Source organism: Corapipo altera, unplaced genomic scaffold (assembly GCF_003945725.1).
Source record: "Corapipo altera isolate COAL_440 unplaced genomic scaffold, ASM394572v1 203, whole genome shotgun sequence".
Taxonomy (NCBI): Eukaryota; Metazoa; Chordata; class Aves; order Passeriformes; family Pipridae; genus Corapipo; species Corapipo altera.
The window spans coordinates 44,212-56,487 of NW_020885170.1; the positions used below are offsets into that span (position 1 = coordinate 44,212).

The window sequence follows — 12,276 nt, forward strand, 5'->3', positions numbered from 1 at the left end:
TGACATCGGGGTGCTGGGATGTGACATCGGGGTGCTGGGATGTGACACTGGGGTGCTGGGATGGGACATTGGGGTGCTGGGATGTGACATCATGGTGCTGGGATGTGACACTGGGGTGCTGGGATGTGACACTGGGGTGCTGGGATGTGACATCGGGGTGCTGGGATGTGAGATCAGGGTGCTGGGATGTGACACTGGGGTGCTGGGGATCCGCAGCAGGGTCCTGACCTCGGTGGGGCAGATGCCACGGTCGGGGTGCCCCTGCAGTTCCCAGCAGCAGGAGAAGCCCCTTTCCCCGTGCCAGGGCCGTGGTGCCGGTGCCACGCTCAGAGGGTTTTTGCTGGGAGGGTTTTTGCTGGGAGGGTTTTTGCTGGGAGGGTTTTTGCTCAGAGGGTTTTTGCTCAGAGGGGTTTTGCTGGGAGGGTTTTTGCTCAGAGGGTTTTTGCTGGGAGGGTTTTTGCTCAGAGGGGTTTTGCTGGGAGGGTTTTTGCTGGGAGGGTTTTTGCTGGGAGGGTTTTTGCTCAGAGGGTTTTTGCCGCGGCTCCAGCGGCAGCCCGGCGGGGGGCAGCTCCTCTCCGCAGTCTCCTTGGAGACCGCGACCGCTCTGCAAAGAGATCCCGCTCCTCCCAGCAGCGCCGGGGGGAGCAGGTCTCCCCCAGGACCACCCCACGCAGCCCCCCCCGTGCCCACGTGCCGCCTGGCTCGTGGCAGCTCCATCCCCACGGTACTGACACCAGAGGAACAGCGGGAAGAGGCTCATCTGGGAAGTTATCACTGATTCAGCGTGGACGAAACAAGGTGGCATCCTTGGAGGGAGGAATTTCCAAATCCCTGTTCCCACAGCACGCCGGGGTCACCCCGGGAGCTGCAGCCACGGTGCCGTCACCCACCGGCAGGGCCAGGCCAGCCCTGAGCTGGTGGTGCCATCTGGGATGGGAAAGAGCCCCGGAAAAGGCGGGTTTGGCACAATCCTGGCACAAGCCCCCTTGTGCACGTGGGCAGGAGCCTCCTCGGCATCTCCAGAGGTGTTGGAGAAGGAGGAGGGTTGTGCCAGGAACAAGGTGGGTGCTCGGCCGGGTCCTGCAGCTCTGAGCACATCAGCTACTGGGGGGAAGGAATAACAGAGGGAAGGCGGCACCACGGAGAGAAATCCTGCCCTGAGAGCCCCTGGATGGACCCAGATCAGCTGTCACCAGGCAGTGCCCGGTTCCTGTGCCCACACCACTGCCCACAGCCCTGGCCACAGGTACCAGCGGCTCCAGAAAGGCACACAGGGATCACAGCCACATCCCAGCTCCTGGCACAGCACAGGAGCTCTGAGCAGGGTCAAGGGGACTCAGTGTGTGACACAGGGATCAAACCCTCAACCCAGCTCCTGCCACAGCCCCGGAGCTCTGAGTGGGTTCAGGGGACTCAGTGTGTGACACAGGGATCAAACCCTCATCCCAGCTCCTGGCACACTCAAGGAGACTCAGTGTGTGGCACGGGGATCAGAGCCACATTCCAGCTCCCAGCACAGCACAGGAGCTGTGAAGGGGACTCAGCGTGTGGCACAGGGATCAAACCCTCGTCCCAGCTCCTGGCACAGCGCAGTTCTGAGCAGGGTCAAGGGGACTCAACGTGCCCCAGCCAAGCTTATCCCGGCCCTTTCATGTCGCTGCCGAGCGCGTGGCTCTGGATCCAACAGCGCCGGCTTGAGAGAGGCTCAAACCAAGCCCAGCAGAGACCAAACTGTGCAGGAACAATGCAGCCTTTTCCAAACACTTCAGTGCCCACAAAGAATCCGTCAGATCCTCACGCTGCAGGTCACTGCCAGTCAGCCCCCTCGAGCCAGAGGACAGATCACGGTCACGGATGTCGGTGATCGCTGCGGTGCTGGGGGTGGGCACAGCCCTCTCCCCATGGCCCTCTCCCCACGGCCCCCTCCCCACAGCCCCATAGCCTCAGCCCCCTCCCCACTCGCGTCCCCACGAGTGTCACCTGTGCGCTGTCCCCCTCCAGCCGCGGGGGTCGGATGCTGGACAGGTGGATGGTTTTGTGGTCCCCAGAGTTGAGCTTCACCACGATGGCGTCGGCGTTCAGCACCTGCATCACCTGGGGACGGAGGGGGGTCGTGGTGAGCGCCAGGACCGCGGCACACCCAGAGCCAGGCACCGCCCTGGCACCGGCTCTGGCACCTGACCCACCCCGGCTGGACCCCCGGCACAGAGTGAGTGGTTCCAACCCTGTCCCGGGTGCTGGGGGGGTCACTGCAGGGAACGTGGCTCACTGGCACTCCCGTGGTGCTGCTCTCCTGGCTCAGGAGCTCAGCACTGCCCAGAGCCCTGCCAGGTCCCTGCGTGGTGACACCGTGTCACACCAGCACGGCACCAGCTCTGTGTGTGTCCCCTGCCAGGACTCGGTCCCCAGGGTTCCATTCCAGAAGCACCATCGGCTCCATACCGGACAATGGACAACACACGTGGAGGAGGGAGGGAGCACAGCCCCTGGGGGGGACTCTGCCACCCATGGCCTGGCTGCCGGGTCCCCAAATGGTCAGAGAGTAAATTCATTATAGTCATAAAAACCATGGAATCCTAGAATGGTTTGGGTGGGAAGGAACCTTAAAACCTCACCTAATTCCACCATCTGCCATGGGCAGGGACACCTTCCACTAGCCCAGGTTGCTCCAAGCCCCATCCAGCCTGGCCTTGGACACTTCCAGGGATCCAGGGGTGCAGGCACTGCTGCTCTGGGTAACCTGGGCCAGGGCCTGCCCACCCTCCCAGCCAGGAATTAGGCACTGGAAGGGGCTCTCAGGTCTCCCTGGAGGCTTCTCTCCAGGCTGGACACTCGTAGCCTGGTTCCAGAGCAGAGGAGGCTGAGGCAGGCAGGAGGAAGGCAGTGGGGCTCACTGGGAATATTAAACACTGCTTTAATATTCCCAGTTTCCATTATCCTCTGCTCTCCAGCCTGGCTGAGTGGAGCCAGCACAGCAGGACAAAGCACCCGGATATTCCCACTGGCAGGACACGGTCCTTTCCCCTGCCCAGTCCCAGCACAACCCGACTCCCTCCAGTCACACCAGGGCAAAAGGCTCCTGCTGTGGCTCATCCACGTGATCCCAGCCCCACACATCCCCCTGGAATGGGGGGAAGCGGAGGGAGGAGGGCACAGACTTGCTTCACACGCAGCACTTTTTGCCCCAACGAGCACATCAGCCCCTCCAAACGTGCTTTGCCAGAGGGAAAACAGGACTAAAGGAATTCAGATTCGAGCAGACACTGCGGATCACCAGGGCACAGCAAAACCCCCGGGGACGGCCCTGCCACGGTCTCGGCCTCTCCCGGCACCCAGATCCTTGATTTTTCCTCGGCAGAAGGAGCCCAAAGCCGTTTTCCTGCCAAGTGGAGTAATCAAATCTCATGCTCCAGGGCATCCCCAGCGCTGCCGGCGCGAGGAGGGACCCGGCCTCTCTCCCTTCCCTCACACAAGACTTGGGAAAAGCAAGATGTGCAGCTGAGGCGTCACGGTCGGGGCCGCTGCGGGGGCACATCCCGCGCTCCATTACACAGCCCCCGGCCCCGCTCACAGCTCCTTTGGGGGCGGGCAGGAGGCGGCAGCTCCCGGCACCGCGGCCCCGGCACAGCCCGGCATCCGTGAGGGAACAGCAGCGGGAACACTGCCTGAGACCCTCCGGCCCCCGGCACAGCCCGGCATCCCTGCGGGAACAGCAGCGGGCACTGCCTGAGCCCCTCCGGCCCCCGGCGGCCCCTCCCCGGCAGGATGAACTCGCAGGACCCCGCGCAGGGATGACCCGGCTGTGATGGGGCTCTGCAGGACACGGGATGCAGCAGGACAAGGGATGCAGCAGGACCAGAGATGCAGCAGGACAAGGGATGCAGCAGGACCAGAGACACAGCAGGACAAGGGGTGCAGCAGGACATGGGATGCAGTAGGACAATGGGTGCAGCAGGACCAGAGACACAGCAGGACAAGGGGTGCAGCAGGACAAGGGATGCAGCAGGACAAGGGGTGCAGCAGGAGAAGGGATGCAGCAGGACAAGGGATGCAGCAGGACCAGAGATGCAGCAGGACACGGGGTGCAGCAGGACAAGGGGTGCAGCAGGACAAGGGGTGCAGCAGGAGAAGGGATGTAGCAGGACACAGAGTGCAGCAGGACAAGGGGTGCAGCAGGACAAGGGATGCAGCAGGACATGGCAACTGGAGCTGGAGTTCCCAAGGGATGCCAGTCCCAGGCAGGACAGAGCAGGGTGGCAGCAGCTAAGAGAGACCCCTGGGTGTCTCCCCCCTCCTTGGGCACCTGCTCCCTTCCTCTGGGCAGGCACCACAGGGAGGGCAGGAGGTGCCCTGTCACCCCTCCCTGGGGACACCGTGGGCAGGGGGTGACACGGTGACAGCGGCCGCAGGCGACTCAGCCCCGCCCCGGGGGCCATTTGTCTTCCAGCACTTCCCCAGCCCGCTGCATCCAGCCTCCTTTATCCAATATTTATTGTGGTTTCACCTGCCTCCGAGAGGCCCTTTGATAAAGGGATTGGAGGGATTATTTTTTTAAACCTCTGCAGCTGTTTCTTGCAGAGCCGGCACGTTCCGGCGCTGCTTCCCAACCCCGTGGGACACGGCCCTCACCCACGCAGGGAGCAGCGAGGGGAGGCCGGGGGATGCTCCTGAGGGCAGGGGGGCTCTGGCCCCCACTGCCAAACCCCAGCCAGACTGGACCCCCTCATTCCATCACTGTTCCCCACAGAAAGAACGTCACAGCAGTGCCTTGTCCATATTTATCAGGGAAGACGGTTTTTTCCTTACTGCAAGAGTTGATCCCAACAAAGTTTCCAATTTTCCACCCCAGGGCTTTCCTCAGCCCCACTACTGAGGAGCACAGAGGGCAGGAGAGCTGGTATCAGTGCCAGGACACAAAACCCCACCAGTGTGGAGTGCCCTAGGCAGAGGCTGGCACAGACAAGGAGCCAGGAATGGCTCTGGAGCACCGGTTGCTCCAGCTCTGGGAGGAAAGGGAAGGAGAGGAGGAAAAGGGAAGCAGCTCTTCCTCCACAGCACCACGGACAGTGAGGACTGGGAATCCCACCCCACTGGGGGTCTGGCAGCAGGACCAGGCACCCACAAACCCTGGGTGTGCCCTAAAGGTGCAGATGATTCCCAATGCCAATCCCATTCCATAGGAACAGAGATGGACAGACAGACACAGACGAGCAACTTGGCTGCGATTCAGCAACATTGGGGTGCTGAGGTGGGACACTGGGGTGGGACACTGGGGTGCTGGGCATCCACAGAGAGACCCTGGACTCAGTGGAGGCAGAGCCCACATTTAGGGATTCCCTGGAAGTTCTGTGCACAGCTCCCCTGGGAGCTGAGGGGGACAGGGACCCCCGTGCCCATGTCCCAGCTGCCCCCAACTCCCCAGGGCTCCTGCTCCCGGGACAGCACCCCTCTCCTGGGGGAGCACCCTCTCCAGGATGCACAGGGAGCATCCCCAAAGCTGGGAGTGACCTCCCACACCCTGACTGTGGACAACAGGGACAGTGGCACTTTGGGAGCTGGTGCCCAGCTCCGGGAGAGGGGCGAGTGCTGTCCCCCCCTCCCTGCCTCCTGAGGGGTTTTGGCAGGTCTGGAGCTCAGCTCAGCTCAGGAACAGCCCCCGGGCTCGGCCCTGGCAGATCCCACGGAGCTCCGCCATGATTTGGCCACGACCAAGGTTCCAAGCAAAGGGAATCAAAATAAAGCTGAAAGGACACGGGCACAGCTCATCCCAACCCGTCGGAGCCGGCGCGTGGCAGACGGGATGCAGAGCCCGGATGCGGCCGAGGGGCTGCCCAGGGAGCCCCCCCCGGACCCCGAGGGGGCCGATCCTGCCCCGCAGCAGGGAATGGGATGATGCAACCCCCCCGAGCCCCGGCACAAAGCCGTGTTCTAACCAGCCCTGGCAGAGCCTGGCTCTCAGCCTAATGTATTCCACTCTCCGCAGCGCTGTCCCAAATCCCCGCGTGCTCCAAGACAAGCTGACGTAGGGATTTTGGGAGAAAGCCTCCAGCCTCCTCAACATTTTTATGCCTCTGCTTTTCTCCTTGCCACTCACAGGCACCAAATCCACAATCGAGGCCAAGCCTTAATTTCTCCCCAAGCCCACCCCTGCGCTCCCAGTGCCGGCAGCCGACGGCAGCGGCAGCCAAAATTAGCAGGAGCCGATTCGCCGCGGTTGATCAGCGGTGCAAAGACAGGTTGGGATCTTCCTCCTCCTCCTCCTCCTCCCCTCACCAACCCCCTCCAGCAGCTCCTACGTCAGCTCTGCCGCTGCAAACGAGCACCGTCGTGCCGAGCACGGAGGCGGCTTCGGCGCCGGAGCGATTCCTGCCCACCCGCTCCCTGCCCGTCCCCGGGGGCTCAGACCCCTCCACGGGCACGGGGAGGACAGACGGGAGCTCAGGGAGCCCCCGGGGGAAGCCGGGCACGTGCCTGGCTTCGGATTCAGCTCTGGCCCTCGGAGGCGTGTGGGCATTTGTCCTGATTTTCCCCGTCACTTAAAATTCCGGGGAAGGGAAAAACAAACACCCGACCCAAAATTGACACTGCAAACAGCGCGCCCGGGGGGGGCTGCGGCGCCGGCCCCCGGCCCCCTGATTGGCACAGGCCTGCACAGAGCAGGTTTGAACAGAAAGGCGGAGAAACGCCTTGTCTCCTCCCCGAAAAGCAGGACGTGGTGTTCGCTGTGCCGGGGGGGCTCCCACTGCCGAGCCAGGGCAGCCAAACCCCGCTGGAGCGGAACCGGGAGAGCTCCAGACCGGGGGCAGCCCGGCAGAGCGAGGGGCTGTGCCCGGAACTGGGGGGGAAGAATCCTGCCTGCTTCGCTCTGGGACCCACAGCGGGGTCCCCCCTGCACCTCGGGGTTCCCTCTGCTCCCTGGTACCAGGGCTGGATTCCCACCACTCCCAGGGCAAAGGTCACCCTGTGGATTGATTCCCACCACTCCCAGGGGGAGGGTTGCCCCGGGAGTGGATTCCCACTGCTCCAAGGGGGACGTTCCTCCAAAGGGTTGGAGATGCTGCCAAGCTCCAAACCCACCCCAGACACCCCCTTGCCGGGGGTCTCAGGGTGGGACCCTCCCCTCCGCAGCCACCCCAGCCCGCACGAGCCAGCCAACCAAACAACAGGCATCTGGGAAATTCCAGGAGCATCCAGCCGCCCCCTCCACCAGCTGAGCCGAGCGTGACTAACGGCCCCGTGCCGGCTCCTGGCGCGGCTCCGGCGGCAGCCGCTGCCAGCGGTGGGATGGCGCTTCCCGGCGTGCCAGCGCCGGCACACGGCCGTCCCCGTGCCCACGGGACACCCGCCCGGGGCTCCTCTGGCACCGCCATCGCAGCCCCCTGGCAGGGACCAAGCAGGTCCTTGTCCCTAGGGACGGGCTCCCAGAGACCCTCAGGGTTTGGCTCTCCGGCCGTGTCCCTGCGCCCTCGGGCTGGGTGAGCAAACCAGGGAAGATTTTGGGGAGCTCTGCTCCTGTCCAGCCACATCTGAGCCATCCCAGTTAACACGTGAGCCAGCACCTCCCCAGCCTCATCCCAGGGGACATGAGCCCACAGTGCCACACAGATCAGGATCAGCCCGGTGCTCCACATGGATGAGACCGGACCAGCTGCAAGAGCTCCTGGGTTTGTCCTGCTCGGCAGCTCCAGAGCTCTGCTGCTGCTGCCTCGTTCAGGCATTCAGGAGCCCCCCAGGAGGCAGGATCCCATTCAGGAGCCCCCCAGGAGGCAGGATCCGAACCTGCGCAGGGACAACGCTGACTTTCCAAGAAATGCGGCCGCTGCACATTCCCATGGAAATTCCAGCCGAAGGGAGCCCGCGGCTGCTGCGCTGGGTGATCCGGCAGCACCATCTAGTGGGGCTGCTCCCTGCATCCTGCCCGGGCCCCGCAGCCCCTCACAGCCCAGGTGAGATGCTCCTCCATCCCACCCGGGATCACCCCCACGCAGCTTCATCCACCTCCCACATCGGCTGTGCCCTCCCAACCACAACGGGGCAGGAATATCATGGCATCCACGTGCCAGGAACACAGGCAGGGAACACCTCAGCTCCCCACAGACCCCCCCAGCACCACACCAGCACCCCCCGGGAGTGGGGCTCAGCAGCATCTCCAACTCATGGGACAACAATCCCCCCAGGAGCAGTGGGAATCCACTCCCAGGGCAACCATCCCCCTCAGAGCAGTGGGAATCAATCCATGGAGCAACCATCCCCTGGGAGTGGGCTGTGCCGTGACACTGCAGGGCAAGAGCATCCCTGTGGCCCCAAGGGCCAGGGCACCACCAGCCCATCCCTACGACCAACAGCCCCCTCCCCCTGCGGCTCCTTCCCTTCTCCTTTCACCTTCTCCCACCCCAGGCCTGCCGGAGATCCCGGTGTGCACCCAGCTGGTCATGCACCACAAACCCCCTGGGGTTTGTCCAAGCCCATGGAGAGACCAGATCAGGAGCTGGGTACCCGCCCTCCACCCCCAACCCCGGACTGTCCCTTCCCAGCCCCACCTGCCTCTTCCTGCTGCTCACCTTGGCCACAAACTGCTTGTCCTTCTGATCCAGGTTTGCCGTGGGGGCCACGTAGTCCCTCCAGATCCTCAGCTTGCGCTCTTTGGCGAACCTGCAGGGGAGGGGACAGTGGGACACGGGGGTCCAGCAGGGACGGGGGTGACATTTCCCAGCAAAGCCCTGGCTGGGGCAGCGGAGCTGGAGAGGACTCACAAGGGGAGATCACATCAATCCCACCCTGGAGAGCACCGGGTGACCCCCCCGAGGCTGGGAAGGCCCCCTGGGAGCAGGTGGGAGTTGCCCTCCAGCCCCCAGCCCAGCCCCACCTCTCGGCCGCGCGCAGCTTGTCGGCCCCGCGGGTGTACACGGCGATGGACCAGTCCACGCAGCGGGCAAAGCCCTCCTTCAGCAGCAGCTCCGTGATGTTCCCGTTCTGGGGAGGAGGCACAGGGTCAGCACCAGGAATGTGGCGTTAGACACCCACTCCCATCCCTGCCCCGCTGCGAGGGGGGAGCTCGCCCACCCTGTGCAGCCCCTTCTACATCACCGGTCCCCAAAGCCCCTGTGAAGTCTGACCACAGCTCCCAGTGCTAGTGGAGAGCACCCCAGTGACACCCACAGGCCTCAGCTCTCCTCAGATGGACCAGAGTCTCCCACATCCACCAGGAAAGAGCCCACGACCCCCAGTTCCCCCACGGGGAGCACCAGGAGCAACCCCCTTTAGCATCTCCAGCAGCGATGCCTGACCAGGACCCTGCCCCTGCCCGGCCCCCCAGCCCCACTTGCCGGGTGCAGGATGGTGCCCAGGATGTTCTGGTTGTGGCAGCTCTCCAGGACAATCTGCACATCCCTCTGCAGCAGCCGGGACTCCGTGAAGAACTTGGCCTCAGCCGCAAACGGCTCCGGGACCTCGGGAGCGTCGGCCTCGCGCTTGAACGTGGGGCACTGGGGCACAGGGGACAGTCAGGGCATGGGGGGACAGGCAGGGCACAGGGGACAGTCAGGGCATGGGGGGGACAGTCAGGGCACAGGGGGACAGTCAGGGCACAGGGGGGACAGTCAGGGCATGGGGGGGACAGTCAGGGCATGGGGGGGACAGTCAGGGCATGGGGGACAGGCAGGGCACGGGGGACAGTCAGGGCACAGGGGGGACAGGCAGGGCACAGGATGGCCACTAAAACCTCGGGAAGGGGACGGGAAACCTCCCTGGGGAGGGGACTGCACTCTGCCCCGTGCTCAGGGTGTAGTTTGGGGGCTGTGATCAGGGTCTGTGTCCCAATGCTCTGAGCTGTGTTCCACTGACAGCCCTGCAACCGCCCCAGCAAACACGGCCGGCAGCAAACTGGGATACAGGGACCAGCTCCAGCTCTGGGGTGCCAGGATAAGGATGTGGAGGTGCTGGAGGAGTGCAGAGGAGGCCATGGGGATGCTCCCAGGGCTGGAGCCCCTCTGCTCTGGAGCCAGGCTGGGAGAGCTGGGGGGGTTCCCTGGAGAAGAGAAGGCTCCAGGGAGAGCTGAGAGCCCCTTGCAGGGACTAAAGGGGCTCCAGGAGAGCTGGAGAGGGACTGGGGACAAGGCATGGAGGGACAGGACACAGGGAATGGCTTCCCAGTGCCAGAGGGCAGGGAGAAATGGGATATGGGGAAGGAATTGCTGGCTGGGAGGGTGGGGAGGCCCTGGCCCAGGTTGCCCAGAGAAGCTGTGGCTGCCCCTGGATCCCTGGAAGTGTCCAAGGCCAGGTTGGACAGGGCTTGGAGCAGGTCTAGTGGAAGGTGTCCCTGCCCACAGCAGGGGGTGGTACTGGATGGGCTTTGAGGTCCCTTCCCACCCAACCCATTCCATGATTCCATGAACTCCCAGCATAATCACAACCAGGGTCCCCAACAGCCCAGAGCTTGGGCTCTGCCCAGCCTGGCAGCACAGAGCCAGACCCCACCCTACCCAAACTGTCCCCACCCCCATGGTGACACCCAGGGCTGCAATGAACAAGGATGTCCCTCCCTCCCTCCCTCCCTGCTCCAGCCCCGTGAGCTGGGCAGCCACAGGGACCCGAGCAGCCCCTGCCCTCCTGCCAGGACACGGAGCAATTGCAGAGAGAACGTGCTGCAGGGCGGGCAGCAGGGCCCTGCCAGGGCCGGGGCTCACCTTGATGCCCGAGAGCATGACGGTGACCAGGTAGTAGTCTGGCAGCAGCAGGGCCCTCACCACGCTGCCGTCCCGCACGTGCTCGATGATGGCTGCGGAGCGAGGCACGCGTCAGTCCCGCCGTGCCCAGAGCCCGCTGTGCCCGGAGCCCGGGGGTGTGGGAACAGCTCCAGGCACAGGCAGCTGGTCCCGACACCACGGGCAGCAGAGGGTGGAGGACACGGTGCCCCCGTGCCCTCCTCTCCGGTGCCGCCTTACCATTGACTGGTTTCTGGTGCAGGGAGTCCACGAAGTGCCGGGGGTTCTCGATGGTGTACTTGAGGTCCCGCACGGTGTGGGACCCCGTGCCCTCGCTCCACATCCCCTTCTTGGCGCTCTTGGCCTGCTCCTCCAGCTCTGCCAGCCGGCTCTGCTCGGGGCTGAGGGCACAGGGACACGGAGTGAGGCTCCCGCGGGGTCTATCTCGGGAACATCCATCTCCCGGGTGCTTTTCCGGGTGCTTCCGTGCCCTGATCGCTCCCAGCCCCACTGCCCGGGTGAGCAGTGACACACCGGGAATCACGCCGGGAATCACACTGGGAATCACACTGGGATCCTCCGGCACCATCCGTGTGGGAACAGGGACCAGGAGCACCATCTCCCACACACTGAGGAGACCGAGCCCATGGGAACCTTCCCGAGGCTGCCTTTGAGCGCCACGATGGAAAAGCAGCAGCATTCCCAACCCCCAGCAGGGCAGGGCAGGTTCAGGAGAGGGGGGACGGCAAACCCGGGCACGTGTTGTGCCAGCCCACGGACCAGCCCAGTCCTGCACACACAGGTGGCCACCAAAGGGCCACCAAAGGGCCACCAAAGCGGCAACTGTCCCCTCCCAGTGTTGACACCAGCCCTGCCACGCGCTGTCACAACAAATTCAGGGATATTTAACAGGTTGCCCAGAGAAGCTGTGGCTTCCCCTGGATCCCTGGAAGTGTCCAAGGCCAGGCTGGATGGAACTTGGAGCAACCTGGGCTGGTGGAAGGTGTCCCTGCCCATGGCAGGGGTGGCACTGGATGAGCTTTAAGGTCCCTTCAACCCAAACCATCCTGGGGTTCCCTGATCCTACAAACGAGGCTGGCCCTGCCCTGGAACTGACCCACACCTCTGGAATGGGAGGACAAGGGGCAGGAATGTCACCACCACCTCTGCAGCAGGAATTAAAGCCCCTCAACTCCACTCCAGGTGTGACTGTACAGAGACCAAGAGCTCCAGAAGATTCCCTGCTCCGCAGCCCCGGGACACAGCTCTGGCCCTTTGGCATCCCAGGAAAGGAGCCAGTTGGGTCCTCCTGCCCAGCCCCTTCACATGCCAACCCCATTGGGACACTGTGACCCTGGGAATGCCCGTGGAACCCGGGCACCACAGGGAGCTGGGCAGCAGGGTCTGGTGCCAGGCCAAAGTCGAGGGACCCAAGGGCTCCATGCCTGGAGAACCTCGGGATGAGAGAACCTCGGGATGAGAGAACCTCGGGATGGGAGAACCTTGGGATGGGAGAACCTCGGGACGGGAGAACCTCGGGATGGGAGAACCTCGGGATGGGAGAACCTCGGGA

General features: G+C 64.0%; 1 protein-coding gene across 1 annotated transcript in view; it reads right to left on the reverse strand.

The window, feature by feature from the left end:
* SND1 (staphylococcal nuclease and tudor domain containing 1) overlaps positions 1-12,276 on the reverse strand; it is a 57,804-nt gene that overhangs the window by 42,967 nt on the left and 2,561 nt on the right. Inside the window, exons 3-8 of the mRNA XM_027631118.1 lie at positions 10,944-11,104; positions 10,686-10,777; positions 9,327-9,485; positions 8,867-8,973; positions 8,562-8,652; positions 1,981-2,094 (exon numbers count right to left, since the gene is read on the reverse strand). Of these exons, the coding sequence (XP_027486919.1) occupies positions 1,981-2,094; positions 8,562-8,652; positions 8,867-8,973; positions 9,327-9,485; positions 10,686-10,777; positions 10,944-11,104 (724 nt within the window). The remainder of the gene's footprint in view (positions 1-1,980; positions 2,095-8,561; positions 8,653-8,866; positions 8,974-9,326; positions 9,486-10,685; positions 10,778-10,943; positions 11,105-12,276) is intronic.